Genomic DNA, 16,960 nt, shown 5'->3' with positions numbered 1-16,960 from the left:
CTGGGCGAGGAGCGGGAGGCGCTGGCGGCGGAGCTGCGGGAGCTGCAGCGGGGCAGCGGGACGGAGCTCCCCGGGATGAGCCAGCGGAGCGAGGAGCTGCGCACCGGCCGGGAGGAGCGGAGGAGGAAGGTGAGGGGAGCAGCGGGGACCCCCGTGGCTCCCTGTGTTGGGTTCTCACCGCCGTGCACGGTGCCGGGAGAGGAGTCCCAGCCTGGGGTTTGTGCCTCATCTCTGTCGATGAAGGAGCGGTCGAACAACCCTTCCCAGTGACAGGACTGGCAAGGGTACTCCATTGCTTTAGATGTGCAAATAGCACCTGCTGGGGGATGGATATTTAATATCTTCATCAATGATGTAAACAGTGGGATCGAGCACACCCTCAGAAAGTCTGCAGGTGACACCAAGCTGTGTGGAGACTGAACAACCCTTCCCAGTGACAGGACTGGCAAGGGTACTCCATTGCTTTAGATGTGCAAATAGCACCTGCTGGGGGATGGATATTTAATATCTTCATCAATGATGTAAACAGTGGGATCGAGCACACCCTCAGAAAGTCTGCAGGTGACACCAAGCTGTGTGGAGACACACGCTGGAGGGAAGGGATGCCATCCAGAGAGACCTGGACAAGCCTGAGAGGTGGTCCTGTGTGAACTTCATGAGGTTCAACAAGGCCAAGTGCAAGGTCCTGTGCCTGGGTTGGGGCAATCCCCAGTATCAGTACAGGCTGGGGCATGAAGGGGTTGAGAGCAGCCCTGAGGAGAGGGACTTGGGGGTGTTGGTTGATGAGAAGCTCAACATGAGCTGGCAATGTGTGCTGGCAGCCCAGAAAGCCAACTGCATCCTGAGCTGCATCCCCAGCAGTGTGGCCAGCAGGGAAAGTGGGGAGGTGATTCTGCCCCTCTCTCCTGGGGGGACCCCACCTGGAACACTGTGTCCAGCTCTGGGGCCACCAACATCAGAAGGACATGGACCTGTTGAATTGGGTCCAGAGGAGGCCAAGGAGATGATCCAAGAGCTGGAGCCCCTCTGCTGTGAGGACAGGCTGAGAGTTGGGGATGTTCAGCCTGGAGAAGAGAAGGCTCTGGGGAGAGCTTAGAGCCCCTTCCAGTACTTAAAAGAAGCTTATAAGAAAGATGGGGACAGACTTTTTAGTAGGGCCTGTTGCGATAGGACAAGGGGTAATGGCTTTAACTAAAAGAGGGAAGATTCAGAATAGATACAAGGAAGACATTTTTCACTCTGAGAGTTGTGAGATGCTGGCCCAGGTTGCCCAGAGAGGTGGTGGATGCCCCATCCCTGGAAACATCCCAGGTCAGGATGGACAGAGCTCTGAGTGATCTGGTTTAGTTGAAGATGTCCCTGCTCATTGCAGGGGGGTTGGACTAGATGGACTTTAAAGGTCCCTTCCAGCCCAAGCTATTCTATGATTCTGTAATTCCATGGACAGAAGTGCCCTGTGCTGCGTGTTTCAGCACTTGGTTCAGTTAACCAATAGCTGCCTTGGGAGGGTTTGATATCTCAGATTGTTCTGGATTCTGACATAACCCACCTCTCGTGTTTCCAGGTTGCTGAGCAGCTGCTGTATGAGCACTGGAAGAAAAACAATGCAGAGCTCCGGCAGGTGATGTTACTTTCTTTTTAGTTCCTGCTGCCTTGCATTTATTAAACACAAAAGTCATCATATATCTGCTGCTGTTGTTCATCTTGAATCACAGCAATTGTCCTAAGTTCTGATAAGCGATTTTCTTCTTTGCCTTTTGCTTAACTCTGTAAGAAGTCTTCTCATAGCTGGTATTTTTTTTTAAAAACAGTCAGAAGTCTGTTCTGACTCAGAGCAGATTTTCAGTGCCTGTGATGTAAATTTGTCAGGTGGTTTTAAAAGCTGTTCCTGCCGTGTCCTTGCTGCTTCCTTATTCTTTATTCTGTTGACCTGTTGCTTGAGCTGCCACAGCTCTGGTTTCAGTGTCACCGTAGTGTTTCCCAGAACTGGCATGTGACATTGACCCGCTTTTAAAAGCTGTTCCTGCCGTGTCCTTGCTGCTTCCTTATTCTTTATTCTGTTGACCTGTTGCTTGAGCTGCCACAGCTCTGGTTTCAGTGTCACCGTAGTGTTTCCCAGAACTGGCATGTGACATTGACCCTCAGCATGGGACCCTGGTGGGCTCTGAGGGCACCCAGACGAGCCCACCTCTGCAGAGGCAGATCCTGATGGGGCTCCAGCTGGGACAGATGGTGCTCCAGAGAGTCCAGTAGATCCTGGGGGACAGGAGAGCCTCTGGCACTAATGGTGTCTGTTGTTGTCTACAGGTGGAGTCAGAGCTGCACAGGAAGCACGTGATGGAGGCTTGGGGTGACCAGGTGATGCAAAAAAAACAGGTATGCTGGGCTGGCCTTGGTGTCACTGGTCACTAGGGCAGATTCCTGAAATGCATGAGTGGGTGGAGGTGTGACTCTGTGTCCCTTTTGGCCCAGATGGCAGACAGCCTGCCTGCCTGTACGCGCATGGCTGGGATGTGGAAGGAATAGGAATTGGCTGTTTGTTTGTTTTTCTCACACCAGTTTTGAACCTTGTTCATTCCCTGATGTCTGCAGAAGGACAGGACTTGCTAGCAGAAAGAATGCTTTTAATGAAGAGCCATCATTCCTGCTTAACAAGTAGGAGGCCTTCAATTACAGATTTCAGAGTTAACTAAAACAACAATCTAGGTTGGAATAGGAAAATCTGAGTGTATTTGTGAGACCACCTGGGCAGGGTCCTTCAGAGTTAACTAAAACAACAATCTAGGTTGGAATAGGAAAATCTGAGTGTATTTGTGAGTATTTGTGAGACCACCTGGGCAGGGTCATGTGAAGGACGTGTATAGACCCATAACCATTTTCAGGCAGTGATGAGCAGATAGTTCAGCTTTGTCCTTGTGTTCCTTCCTGGTGTATTTTGTTCCATGATTTCCCAATACGTGTCAGCTTGCAGGAGTTTGATTTGTGGATTTTCCTGAGCCAGAGGCTGTTTCTTTGCGTTAGCCTAACCTTAAATGCCATGTTTTCTTTTGGCTCGGAAAGCAAGAAGCAGCTGAACTTGAAGAGAAAAAACGTTATGAAAACAAGTATGAAATTGCGCGAAGGGAAGCGCTGGAAAGAATGAGACAAGAGGAAGAGAAGCGTCGGCTGGAAGAGAAGAAGCAAGCAGAGACATTGCTTCAACAAATAGAAGAACTGAAATTACAAGAGACAGAGGTAATCTTTAGCTTCTCCTCATTTGAGAAGGGAAATCATTGTTTCACATAGAAATACAGCAACACTGGCCTGACCTCTTCCCTCCGGGTTTCTACTACATTAAATCTGGAACAAAGTGAGCTGTGACGTAATTTCTGTTCGTGACGTAGGCCTCTTCCCCTGGACAGTGGCATATTAGCTGAATTCTGGTAGCTTTTGTTTGCTCCTCTTGAAACGTGAGCACCCTTTTGTGCTGCACCAGGTGAGAAAAGGAATTGTAGAAATTTCGAGGTGTGACAGGCTCAGGTCAAAGGCTTCTGGGAACCAGGTGAGAAAAGGAATTGTAGAAATTTCAAGGTGTGACAGGCTCAGGTCAAAGGCTTAGTCATCTGGGGCTCCTCACAGTGTCTCTTGTGCCACTGAGACACAAATGAAATTAAAGTGGAATATTTATTGCAATGAGGATTTTGGAGTAAGAGTAAAGGAGTAGAATAGGGTACAAACTCCAGCAGAAAAGCTCTCTGGGACATCCAGCTCTGACATACTCTTTCTTAGTGGTTGTTTTTTTTTCTTGTAGACAACAAAGCTGAAAAAAGAACGGCAGAATTTATTAAAGCAGCAGTGGGAGCTGGAGAACTTGGAAGAAGAAAGGAAACAAATGGAAGAGCAGCGGAAGAAGAGAGAGCTTGGGTACGAGATTGAGTGTAGCTTGTTTCAACAGAGCTTGGGTAGAATCTCTTTCTATGTCTGGAACAGCATGTGAGGCACGAGGGGATGTTGCAGGTAGCAGTTGTGGGTTGGAAATATTTAGGTTTTGATGGAAGCACCCGGAACAGCCAACAGGCAAATGCATTGGTGCTGTTACTTCTTTTTGTTGATGTTAGTGGTAGTGGGTACCTCTGTTGCCTGTTGTCATGGATGTACCTTCTATAACAACATAGGGCTTTAGAGTCCTTTTTGAAGGACCAGTTTGAATGGTTTCTTCTCTTTTCCTCCTTCAGTCGCTTTTTGAGGCACCAGTGTAATGCCCAGTTAAAGAGACGAGCCCAGCAGATACAAGAGGAGCTGGTAAGAGAAAATACCCCTTAATTTACATCTTCTAGATACTGTGTGCTGAAGACACTTGTTCTCCGTGTTTCATTTACGTGTCTGCCTCTGATGCCTACAGATAATTAGTTAGGAAGCCCCTTCCAGCTTGTGAACGGGTCTGGGGCAAAGAGACCATGGTGAAACCATCAGACTGGGTGTCTTCCTGAGCACAGCCTTGACACTGTGTCACCAATAATGTGCAGAGAGTAGTCCTGCAGCCAGGCTGGGAGCCTGCTGGATGGTTGTTAATCTTGTGTTTGACACTGTGTCACCAATAATGTGCAGAGAGTACTCCTGCAGACAGGCTGGGAGCCTGTTGGATGGTTGTTAATCTTGTGTTTGGTTTTTGTTTTTTTTCCCTCAAGGAGATAGACCGGCAAATCTTATTAGCCCTCCTGGAGAAAGAAGATGAGGATCAGCACCGCCAGTCCGCCCGACGAGAAAAAGCCATGGCAGATGTTGCCTGGATGAAACGTGTCATTGAGGAACAGCTCCAGTTAGAAAGGGAGAGGGAGGCAGAGCTGCAGGTTATGTTCAGGTGAGTCTGAGCATGATCTAAAGAGACTGCACGTGCTGAATAGTCCTGCCTGGGTGGCAGAGCTCCACTCAGCTTTGTTACAAGAATGTTACAGCACAGACAGCATCAAAGCCTGCGCTTGTTTTTCAGTTACCTCAGCCCAACACCTAGTCCATAATTTGTGTTACATCAGCTTTGAGAACAAAAAAAGGCAGTAACACACAGATGGCAAGAATTACCTTTTAGTTACAAGTTCTTTGTAACCAACTTCCAGTGATTCTGCATTACTGACGTGGAGGGGTTTAGTCTAAGTGACCCCAAACCCGTTTATTGTTTCCTTTAGTGTTTAAGAGCTTGTAGATAAAAGCTGCCTCGGGTTCCTCATTCAGGTTCACCTTATGCTCTCCCCAGAGCAGAGGGCATCTTCACTGGTGACAGGACAGTGCGTGCTACCATCAAAATTTAGTTAAATGGTTTGTTGCAGAGGGAAGATTTGCAGAATTTTCAGCTTTTCCAGCAATGCCCTTTACTGCCCACCCCCTGCCTGAAGTACTGCCCCTGTGAAGAGGCAAAGTTCCTCCTGAGGCCCTTCTGTGGATGGGGCAGATCCACACATCCAAGAAGTCCCACTAGAAGCCAGCATTTCCTTCGGTGCATGGAGGGGGTTTTTTAACAGTAGGTAGTAACCTTAGAGATAATTCTTCCCCTCTCTTTTAGTGAAGAAGCTAAAAAAGTGTGGGAGAAGAGGGAAGAAGAATGGGCAAGAGAGAAGGCAGCCAGAGATCGCCTAATGAATGAGGTGATGACCTTTTTTTGACGAGGTGTCTCTCTTAGTTTGTTGAAGCCATCGTTTCAGCTGTAACCCTCCACCCTCCAGGGGGGTCACAGCACCCAGGGCAGAGTTTTTCTGCTTGTCTGATACATTTCCTGAGAACGGTTTAACCATCTGCACCGAGATTTCCCCCAGTCTTAACTTATCCTCTCCCTTCACACAGGTCCTTGCAGGCAGGCAGCGCCAGATCCAAGAGAAGATGGAGTTAAACAGACGAGCCCAAGAAGAGTCTATAAAGTATCGAGAGCAGCTGATTAAAGAACTTGAAGAGGCAAAAGAACTGAGCAGGCGAGAGAAGGAGAGGGAGGAGGAGCTGAAGACAGCCCGGAGGCAGGAGCTGGAGGCACAGGTACTGCAGGCTTTCCAAACAGGCTGAAGGTGCCTGGTCTGTGTCTTGATCTTCCGCACAGGTACTGCAGGCTTTCCAAACAGGCTCAAGGTGCCCGGTCTGTGTCCAATCTCCTTGTAAAAGCCCCATCTTCTCTGTGCCCAGATAACCGAGCGCCGCTTGCAGGAACAGGAGGAGCAGCAGCGCCAGAGGGAGGAGGAAGAGGAGGAGAGATCAGGGCAGCAGCACAGCCAGGAGTTAGTGCGGCAGGAGGCCAAGCGCATGGCTGAGCGCGGGGACCAGGACAGGGTAAGGAGCAGTGTGAAGGGGACACACGGGTCACCCTGACACACGAGCACAGTGTGAAGGGGACACACGGGTCACCCTGACACACGAGCACATCAGGGAGGGTGACAGCATCACACAAGCAGAATTGTCACTGCCTCTGATCTGCACCTCAGTTGCCACAAGGCCCCTCCCTTCCCCTAGTGCTATTTCTGACAGAGGTCTATAGTTCTTCTATAAATTGCTTTTCTTTTGATGATATTGATGCTTTAGGTCCCAATTTTTAAATAGTGTTTGGGGCAGACTTGTTGCTACTGCCTCAAATGTTAATTATTTTCAGCATTAGCTGCATTAATGCACATCTCAGCCACTCAGTGTCTTGTCTTCTGCCACGCTTTGCCTAGCTCTAAAATCTAAGCTGAATTTGAGTACCCTCACCTGAACCATATGCCCAGCAGATCCTACTCTTCATACCAAACTATGAACTACTCTGCAGGGTAACTCACCTCTGTCATTTATTAGACAGTAGCTACAGCAGTCAGAGAAAGCTGGCAGGAGTTACTGCCTCAAATTATCAACTCTTAAACGCTACTGATGCCTTTTCTTGGAGGATATTCTGTACTCTCCAAAGTACCTTCTTTGCAAGTTGAATAGTGGGTGTGTGGAAGATTAATTCTAGAGCCCATTAAGTAGTTGTAATCTCTGTTTTGATGCCGTTAGGTCTACAGATATCCAAAAGCAGCATGGACCTGAGGATTCCTGTCCTTTGCACCTGAAGAACGAGCACTAAAGGCAGCTGCAGAGTACAGAAAGGAAACTTCAAAGAATCAAGGAATTCCTGAAATAATGGTGGCTTTGGAATAGCCTACAATGACGTCAAGACTTGACTCAGTAGATTTCTGAAAATCCTTAGCTGTGTCCCAGCTGAACACAAGAGCAAACTTCTACTGGCTTCAAGAATGGAGAGGCATCAGCATCCTTGGAGGACTGCATGGTTCCACCTGCCTGTGTTTGGGAGTTGTGATGTTGTATTTTAAAAGTACATGCTACACTGGGGCGACACAGCAAGTGAAGGGGCCCTTTGATCTAAACCATGAAAGAATCTGTGTGTCCCATGGAACTATCAACCACTACCTGCTGCCTTTGCTATTTAAGCATCAGGCTCCCACCTCGGGGAAGCAGGACATGCCAAGAGGCCCAGCTGGCTTTTAGCAGCTATAAAATCATAGAATCCTTTGGGTTGAAAAGACCTTTAGACTTAATTCATAACGCATTGCAGATCAGCAAGATAAATAACCTGGGCTGCAGCAGTAATTCTTAACATGGCCCGTTCCTCTCCAGAAGGTGCTGAAGACTTCATTAACTTTTTTTTCTTTTAAACTTGTTTCATAAATAATGAATAATTGCAACCTGATAAATTGTTTGTTACTTTACACAAGGAAACTGCTGCAACAACAGGAGGGGAGGGGACTTTTAGCTGATTATTGCACTTGATTCCTCATTATCATCATTGTTCCTCGTTATTATTAAGCTGCAATTTCAGCTTAAAAGCATTCACACAGGGTGTGTTCAGATCCTGTCCCGGCGCTGGTTGAGCACGACAGGCTTTACTCAGCCACAGGAACTTTTTCAAGATCTTTTCTTTACAGAACCAGCCATCAAATAACCCCACATAATTTCACAGACTGGAAGATTTTTAGCATTTTTATAGCAATACAGTAAACAAAGGATTAAGTCAAAATATTGTACAGACAGAAAACGACACTGATAAATACAAGTTTTAGAAAAAAGGCAAAAAAAAAAAAGTTTTCCTTTCCTATGCAGCATTTTGTAAAGAAGGAGCAAGTTTGTTTACAGGGGAAGAAAAATAAAACCCCCACTATTGTTGTTTTAGGTATTACAGTGCTGTATGATTCGAGGGCCAATCTACTTACTACTCTGTAGTTCCACTGTTGGGTTTTGAATGGCTGTGAGCAGAGCTGAGGCAGCACACCCACGTGTGCTCACACCACTGCTGTTTTACTGAGAACCTCAGGAAACTGCCTGTCCTGCGTCACTGTCCCCGTGGTTCTGGAGTGATGATGGACCAGAACAAACCAACCTAGAACAAAGATTTGTTTAGAGATGGGGGAACTGACTAGAAATGCCATTTAAGTGACAGAACAGGGAATCAATTACAGGTTGGCCAGGTTTTTAATGGTTAAATGGTTGATTGTAGGAAATCTAGAACTAGCAGAGCTGCAACAAGGGCTTGCAGTTATCCGGGCATCTGTTTGGTTTGGTACACAGGCAAGTTTAAACAACTGATAACTTGCACCATAACTCAGTGCTGCCCTGCTTTGGAAATCAGGTAAGATATGTTAAAGAAAAGCATACAGTGGTGTCCTGAGAGATTTTAAAATACCATCTGCTGCCTTTCAGTGATGCCAATTTAAGGAAAAGTTCCTAGAAGATTATCAACTTATTTAATTGCCAGTAGCACAACTTTGAAGTAGGTTTTACAAATGGTTTTTTAAGCTGTAATCCCAGCCTGGCTGCTTTTCTGTGAGTTTAGGGTCAGTTGTGAAATTCCAAAGTGCAGAAACGAAATAAAAAAACCCCACAATGAAGGACATTAATTTAGCTGGGTTGCCATCTGCTCTCTCCATTCCCTCCCTCCCTCCAACTCACACTACTTTAAAACCAGAGCTAATTACAACATACAGGAATCCAACAGTGTTATGGCACTTCGTGTTTATATACACATACAAACACAGCAGGACTTGAAAAGGAACCAACCACTGAACTTTAGTTCCTTTGTTCACCTAAATATGGCAGTTTTTCCACCAGAAAGCCTTGAAGAGTTGATGGGTTTGGCAGAGCACATGCTGCAGACTTGATGGTGGAACCACGGATAGTTTCTGTGAAAACTGTCTAAAGGTTCACACCAGCTGCTGCCGTTCCCTAAATTTGTTCTTAACTTAAAGACCACTTTAAGTGGCTGCCAGCTCCTTCAAATGACAACATGCTTCCTAATGGGACACAGGCAGAGGCAAAAATTAGTAACTTTTCTCGCCCCCTATGGAATTTAGATTCCCAAAGAACTCTCATTTTTGAATATAAGGACTGTCACGGTTTTGTGAACTGTTATGAATGAAAAAAAAACCCCAAAAGCCATTGACATTTGTCACCCACCTGCCCTTCTAACAGGCAGCCTCGCTTAGGTTATTCCACATGTAAAATCTTGAAAGATTTGCATAAAACTTACTAGTTATCAAAAATCTCTTCACATTTGGATATGTTGAGGTACAGAGGTTCTATGCTATGGCAGACAGAGCTGCTCGTGCACTGGCACTCTTCTAACTTCCTTTTTTGTTTGTTTTTTTTTTTAATTACCACAGAAATTGAATTGCATCTTGAGTTACTGAGCAATGCTGCTGCAAACAAGATGATGCCTTGAAGATGACAGTAAAATTCTGTAGGAAACTTAAGAATGAATTATTAAATCAGAAACAAAGGATAATATTTTAACCACTAATGCCCTAAAGTAACATCAAACATATATATTAATGGCATAGTGACAACTAAAAAGTAATAACTATTACGTTTCAAATTCCTTCCAAAACAGATAAAGTGACAAAGACCTCGTATAGTTACATGTAATAAGCTGGGATGCCCACAACTACTATTGTTTTAGCAGACTAAAAAACATATTATTGCACAACAGTTGATATGGGAAACAGATAATAATTCGGTTTGTACTCCGTTAGCGGGACTACAACCTTCTTCCTGCTGGGCAGCAGTTCTGATCCCAGAGCCTCTTTTGGCTACAGGTTGCTCAGGTCAGAGGCAGAACAGCACGTCGGGGCGGACGGAGTGGAGGTGAGATTCTGCCCTCCGATACGTGCAACTGACTTGAACAGGAGTTTGTCTTTTTTTCTTTTTTTTTTTTTGCAAGCAATACCTGAAAAGCAGGAGGTGGCCCCAAGGAAACATCTAGCAAGAGCTTGATACGATGCCTGGACATGATAATGGCTCAACAGCTATTCGCAACATGCTATTCTCTGTAACTAAACTGGCAACACAGGCACAAAATAAGGCAGTGGGTTAAATTAATCATAAAATCGTTAGAAAACATGCAAAAATAATACTGAGTTTTTCATAAAAAAAGTTTCTTGCCCCTTTAGTTTTTTTTTTTTTCCCTCGTAAAAATGCGAATAGTTCCACACCTATGTTTGAAATCCGACCTTTTTAAAAAAACGAGACTAAAAAGCCAAGTTGTGACTCAGTTGTTGTTCTCTTTGGTTGTGATGGTGACCAGCTGTTTCGCAGCCTTGGCGATGTCGTAGGCGCACTGGATGACCTGCTGCGTGACCAGCTGGATGTCCGTGGTGGGGCACGTCTCCACGGGGAGGGTTTTTTTGCACTCGGATTGGAGTCTGTAGGCACTAGATGTCAGCAGACGCAAAGAAGTCCTTACCAGTTCAGATTTGGGTTTCTGGGAAAGGAAAGGAAAGAAGTTGAACTAGACAAAACAACAAATCCGTTTCGGGATCGCTTTTAATTAGCTGTTTGTGGTTGATGAGTGTTCTTTAATATGAAACTTCTGCTCGGGCCCTGCTTTCTGCACGGATTTCTCTGCCGAGGTGCTGGAGCGAGTGCAGAGGAGGCAACGAAACTAGTGAAGGGCCTAGAAGACACATCATATGAAGAGCAGCTGAAGGAGCTGGGGCTGTTTAGTATGAGGAAGAGGAGGCTGAGGGGAGACCTCATCACTCTCTACAGCTACGTGAAAGGACACTGCAGAGAGGTTGGTGCTGGTCTCTTCTCACAGGTAATTAGTGACAGAACGAGAGGGAATGGCTTCAAGCTCCAACAGGGGAGGTTTAGACTGAATATTAGGAAGGAATTTTTCACTGAAAGAGTGGTCGGGCATTGGAACAGGCTGCCCAGGGAGGGGGTTGAGTCACCATCCCTGGATGTGTTTAAGGGACATTTAGACGTGGTACTGAGGGACATGGTGTAGGGGAGGACTTTGTAGAGTAGGGTAGATGGTTGGACTCAATGATCCCAAGGGTCTCTTCCAACCTGAATGATTCTATGATTCTATGTTATAAGACATTGCTGGAAAGATGTGGGATAGGGGAGGAGGAAACAAGCTCCTGGAATTTCTCCTCTCTCATCGAAGAGACATTTCAAGCTGCTGCCAGGCAGGGAATACAGCTTCATGTCCTCACTTAGGAAGTTACTCAGACAAGTTTTCTGGTGCCCATTTAGTGCTAACCCAGCCCAGCTGACATCAGGGTACAGCACGTACAAGACAATCCATTCAGGCAGGCATAAAAACATTAGGTTTTCCTTGCAGTTTTACAGAGGTGGGTAAGATTGTGTAAAAACTTAACTATGTAGATTTCACTCACTAAGTTTGCTGTGAAGAAACAGTTTGCTTTGGTGGATGGGAAACACCTCAACAGACCTACAAATGAGAAACCCAAGCAATGACACTCAACTGGAAATTTGGGGGTGATGAGTCCAGCAAAATTCCCATATAACCACATGACTCCTCAAGCTAGATGCCAGCAGCCTCCAGTTTTTAAGGAACTACAAGCAATTCTTAGAGTTTTTTAACTCTAAGAGTAAAATTAAAGGCCTGGATTCATACGTTAGCCCTTCCCAATTGACATGCTAGTAAATACAAAGATGCAAGATGTGACAAAACCCATCTAGTCATTTCTTTCTGCCTTTGGCTTTTGGTTTTCATTCACTGAAGGGAAATCCACTAATGAGGAACGAGGCCAAAACCATTTTGATGCTGGAAAGGTACTTACTTTGGGGAACAAAGCTGCCATCTCCGTTACTGCCACATGTATTCTCTCGGAGCACGGTATATAGCTGCAAAAAGATGCAATGTATTATTCATTATGCAAAGATTCCTCTCCTCTTCAGTTTTACTAATCAGTGGCTAATATTGTAAGAACAGCTGAGTATCAAAAACCCTATATATATTCTAAAAACATCTTTGTAGGCTGCACTGAAGGCTACTGAAGTAACAAGTGCAAGACGTAACATGGTGACTCTTGGTGCATTCCCCAGCTCACTGTGGCACGAGTTTGCATGTAACTATGGGACTTCAGAAAAAGCAAGGACTTAACCAACAGTACCAAATTATTTCTGAAGTTTTCATTGTTCTTCGATCAAAGTTGGCTGGAAAGAATAGCTGCCCACACCTATTGTACCAAACATTGTCAGAAAAAGTCTCAATTTGTATGCAATTATGGAAACGTGGCTATGAATATTAGCTGCACATTAATTCACATGTTCACATTTCCTAATTCCCCCCCTCCAACTATTCCAATGCTAGAATTTGTCTCCAGACTGTACAGAAAATTGCTCAGCTCATCCTGTTTGGTGTCCACACAATTATTGTTAGGTGTGGGAGAGCACACCCAAGCAAACTGGTGCGTGGAACTCAGGCACCAAGTAAAGCAAGATTCTGCAGTTTGAAAATATTTAAAGAAAATCCAGTGACATAGAGGTGCTTTGGGAAAAAAAGCACTTTTTTATACACAGTAAACAGGCAACGCACAATTCTCATACAGCAACTAACAGGCACATGCATCTCCAAAATGCCAACTTCTTTCACAGTGTGTGAGTTATAGCCCAAATATTCAGTAATTCTGCTGAGTTAGCTAATTAATCAGCTGCAGATTCCATTATTCCTCATAGCTTTCACTTCTGACATACACAAAATGAAAACTGGTCTGTTCAAAACAGATCTTAAAACTGTTTACCATCAGCTGCTGTGAAACGCTGGGTTAGTGCGGTCTCTCAAAAGTCTAATTTCAAAAGACTTGTTTTTAAGCTCCAAAGACTCAATTTCAGCATAAATTAGTTACCGTGATTCAACCTTAAGTAAGAGAATCTCAAAATCACAAACCAACAGCACTCAAGAAAAATATTCAGCCGCTGTAGATTATGGTAGATCATTGCCCTTTCAAGCAAAAAAAAAAAAAAAAAAAAAAAAAAAAAAGAGACAACAGAAGACCAGCCTCCCCCAGTCGTTATTTCTGCAGTCACCCTGCAACACCAGAGGTGCAAAAATAGGTCAACTTGCAAATGCACTGAGAAAGCAGCACCACACCGGGGTCATTTTGGCAATGCAGGAAAATTGCTTTACAAAGGAGTATTTCCACATGTCTCAAATCACGAGTCCTTCCAAATAAACTAGAAGTGGAGAGAAGTTTTCCAAGCTCACTGTAACTCCCATTCTGCTATTGAGTTAACAATTAATTTGCTCCCTGCAAAGCCACGCTGAACAGCACCGTTCCTCATTAAAAAGGCAGTTTGCTGATTAAACCCTTTGCTAACAAGGCAGAGAAAACCCTAAGAATTACTTGAATGAAAGACCAAGATTAAGGACGTGTATTTCATGACCTGTTCTCTAGGTCTTGGAGAAATGGCTTTATTTTATAGTCTAAACACTCACTGTAAGCTCATGAACCAAGCTGACACATTTGTTGAGATTATGCACATTCCAGTAAGACTTCAGGAAGATATTCAAGTAGTGACAGCTTGGAAAAAAAGAATCCATCATTAGCAGTAACTTGTGGTAACCTCTTCCTCCAATGCTGATATTCACCACTGATAGTAATACCTGGGGTTAAAACTTTGGAAGTTCTGTTTTAAATAACAATTCAGTTAAATTTCGTTTTTATTTTAGGCCTTAATAAACAATATTTTGGTCAGGTTGGAAGATGCTATATAAACACACCTTTTTTTTTTTTTTTTTCTTTGATTCAGGATACAAAATGATCTCATTTGCCACGCCAGCTGTATAAACAGTCCATGGCCCAAGCTGTCAGGTGTGAATGGTGTGTGTTGGGAACCATGGAACTTCTGTTACTTTGGCAACACCGCGCAGAAGCGGCAACCACATGTTGTGCTGTCGGTGGGGATAATTCATCTGGATGGGCCAGTGAACAGAAGAGAGACAGGAGAATCTCTTGAACTAGAGACAGCTCCAGGCTGTGATTCTGTTCCCCATTAAACCAATACCGAGAGCTTCCACTGAGCGGGTGATATCACAGGTTCCTAACTCTCTGGACGAGGTACCTGCAGGTTCTTTATCACCTGAAGCATTTCATGCATCGCCTTTAACGACCCCTGTGCAGACAGTGTGTGAGGGAAAGAGGCAGCAGAGAGAAAGAGAAAGGACACTGTGCCTGGGAGGCAGGGACAGAGGCCAGAGTACCAGGAGGCAGGACCAGGCTGTGGGATGGTCAGAGGCTGCAGGGGAGCCCTCTTGGCCCAGGGGACCCGCGTGCTGAAGCTGTGTCTGAGCTTGAGCGTGCCCGCACGCTCCAACGGGCTACTCGGCCAGTGGAGCACAGGAAAAGAAAGAAGGTGTTTCATTAATAGATGATATTCTTGCATCATTTTATTACTCTCCCATTATCTATGCAGCATGTGATTTTTATCTGCAACGTTCCCAGCACTGACTTGGAAGATGTGTTATTACACCCCTAAATATCTCATTTTGTTAAGGAAGCGTTTCCCTTCTCCAAGAAGGGAATGGTGGAAAAGCCCCCTCTGTCTCCGCTGTGCCCCAGGGCCTGCAGCTCTCAGCCCACTGGGACAAAGCCAGGGAAGAGGAAAACAAAGAACAGCAGCTTCACAGTTCAGTGTTTTGCAAGATTATACTCATTTAAGTACTCCAGGCATGGTACAGAAGAGAGAAAAAAAAAGAACTTAACAGGTTGTTTAAAAATCTATTCAATTTAACAGCGAAAGCAAGCTACGCTGCATTATTTTTTTAAAAATATAGTTCAAACACTGTAAAGTGTGATATACATAAACCCTAAACTCATTTAAAGCTTCTCTTACTTGTTGCTTCTCGTTATGAACTGTGAGAAAGAAGCAAGAAGGGATTGCAGTGGAAAAGGTTACAGAACCAGGGCAATGAGCTCAGCACAAACAGGTTAGAACTCGCCGTTCAGCGTGAGGAGGAGAGGCTACGCTGGCCCTTCTAAAAATAGAAAAGTACGGGAAGGAAAAAAAACATAGAACAGAAGTGGCCCCATTGTTGTGTTGTGCTTCTCTCAGCGAGGCAGGAAGCGAGGGCTTAGCACAAACCGCCAGCTTCTCCCAGGCACGGCCGGGCACACGACGTGGGGCAGGAGGGAGAATATAAGACCTGCAAGTTCCCATTTTCTGGAAACCAAAGCTGTTCCAGACCTAAAACGTGTTCGCACCCGGGAAGACATAACTCCTATTTACAGCCTTCTAAAAGAGCTGTGCAGGAGCACCACCTGATGGAGCAGGCAGAGGCACTATCATTTTTCACTCACTCACAGCTCTTCTGAAAATTAATTGTTTGGTTGGGCCAGAAGTTCCCCGAGGGAGCCGAAACTGCGACCTGACGTGCTGATGAACAGCCTCCCCACTACCCAGCTACGTCTGTGTCTAAACCCAAGAGCTCAAAACTGCTTTTGCTGTTACATTATCAGTACTAATATCTCATTATGGAAGCCAAATTCTCTCTGCCTTCGCAATCTTTTCCTGAAACCAGACTTAGTGTTGCTATCACACTTCTGTGGGGTGTCCTTACCTAAGGACATGGATGTTTGAAGATCCAAGAGAAACTAAGACCAAGTTCTCTCTGCAAAATTCATTTGATTTGTATCTAAAACACCACTCACTGCAGCAGGACTTCCCAAGCACTTTGTTCCCAGTGCTCCCATCCCTGTGCTAACTCTGGGCAGGCAGCATCGCAGCTGGAACCCACTTGCTGGCTTTTGGGACAGGAGCATGTGTTGCCACCACCTGCACCAGTCACTCATCCCCGCTCACCCCCTGGCACTAGCTGCAGGACACCAGGAAACACCACGGACCTACACGTTTTGGAGGAGTGAAATCAACACCTCCAGCACTAAACACAGGGGGTGGTGGTTGTAATTCTGCAAACACCTGAAGAATTTTCTTTGTTTTCTCACAAACTCTGGACCTTTTCCAGCACTCAAGCCTCACCTGTCATGCTTGTTCTCTTGCGCCGCTCGCAGCAGCTCCTGGATATTCTTTGTGATCTGCTCGGTTTTCCGAATCACGTCTTCTGTGCTGGGCAAACTGGAGCTGGGAGCCGTGTCCGTGTCTTCAGGGATGGATCCCTCCCCCTGCCAAATGACGCTCCTCTGCCGACCCTTCCTGCCTGCCCTGCAGAGGAACAAAGCAGAGGTCGGCCTGGTGGGACAGAACTGGCTGCTCACACAACTCCTTGTCCTCTGACGGCGCGGAGCTGTGCCATCAGCTTTGCATCACTGCAGTGTCAGCTCTGTGTCACCATGGCACCAGCTCTGCATCGTGGCACCTACCCCGTCTCCTCCAGCTCCAGCGGGGTGGTGGGGTTATCGTAGTCGCTCTCGGACACGCTGCTCTGCTTCTCCAGCTTCGAGGCCTGCAACGAACACACGTTTATTTCAGTGCTGTGCAGGAAAGAAGGGCCCCAAGCTGTGCCAGCGCCATGTCCTGCCTATGTGGGCTTGCTCTTTAGCACGACAGCCCCTGCACCAGCCTCTACCCTGGAGCCCGGTGTGTCCCCTGCTGCCACCGAGACCCTGGCATGGCACAGCCCCACCAGACCCACAGCAAGGGCTCTGCCCCAGCACCCAGCAGGGCTGGGAGGAGGGACAGGTGGCCACAGCACTGTGTCCTTCCCCCACCA

General features: G+C 45.9%; 2 protein-coding genes across 7 annotated transcripts in view; one reads left to right on the top strand and one right to left on the bottom strand.

Moving 5' to 3' along the window:
- The first annotated feature begins 6 nt into the window (after positions 1–6).
- TCHP (trichoplein, keratin filament binding) lies at positions 7–7,678 on the top strand. The gene is made up of 11 exons (XM_014944821.1): positions 7–129; positions 1,565–1,621; positions 2,308–2,376; positions 3,061–3,234; positions 3,791–3,903; positions 4,215–4,281; positions 4,668–4,840; positions 5,537–5,618; positions 5,815–6,000; positions 6,145–6,288; positions 6,985–7,678. Exons 1-11 carry the CDS (start codon positions 76–78, stop codon positions 7,015–7,017), a joined length of 1,152 nt encoding a protein of 383 aa, XP_014800307.1. The 5' UTR covers positions 7–75; the 3' UTR covers positions 7,018–7,678.
- A 272-nt stretch (positions 7,679–7,950) lies between these two features.
- GIT2 (G protein-coupled receptor kinase interacting ArfGAP 2) overlaps positions 7,951–16,960 on the bottom strand; it is a 31,720-nt gene continuing 22,710 nt past the window's right edge. For all 6 annotated transcript variants that reach the window (XM_014944814.1, XM_014944818.1, XM_014944820.1 and 3 more), the window contains 4 exons: positions 16,611–16,693; positions 16,270–16,452; positions 12,072–12,135; positions 7,951–10,741 (listed from right to left, as the gene is read on the bottom strand). In XM_014944814.1, the coding sequence (XP_014800300.1) occupies positions 10,529–10,741; positions 12,072–12,135; positions 16,270–16,452; positions 16,611–16,693 (543 nt within the window). In that variant the 3' untranslated portion in view covers positions 7,951–10,528. The remainder of the gene's footprint in view (positions 10,742–12,071; positions 12,136–16,269; positions 16,453–16,610; positions 16,694–16,960) is intronic.

Source organism: Calidris pugnax, unplaced genomic scaffold, assembly GCF_001431845.1.
Source record: "Calidris pugnax isolate Ruff unplaced genomic scaffold, ASM143184v1 scaffold139, whole genome shotgun sequence".
NCBI classification, from domain to species: domain Eukaryota; kingdom Metazoa; phylum Chordata; class Aves; order Charadriiformes; family Scolopacidae; genus Calidris; species Calidris pugnax.
Note: the sequence above shows the minus strand (reverse complement) of the source record. Positions and strands in the feature narration are given on the sequence as shown.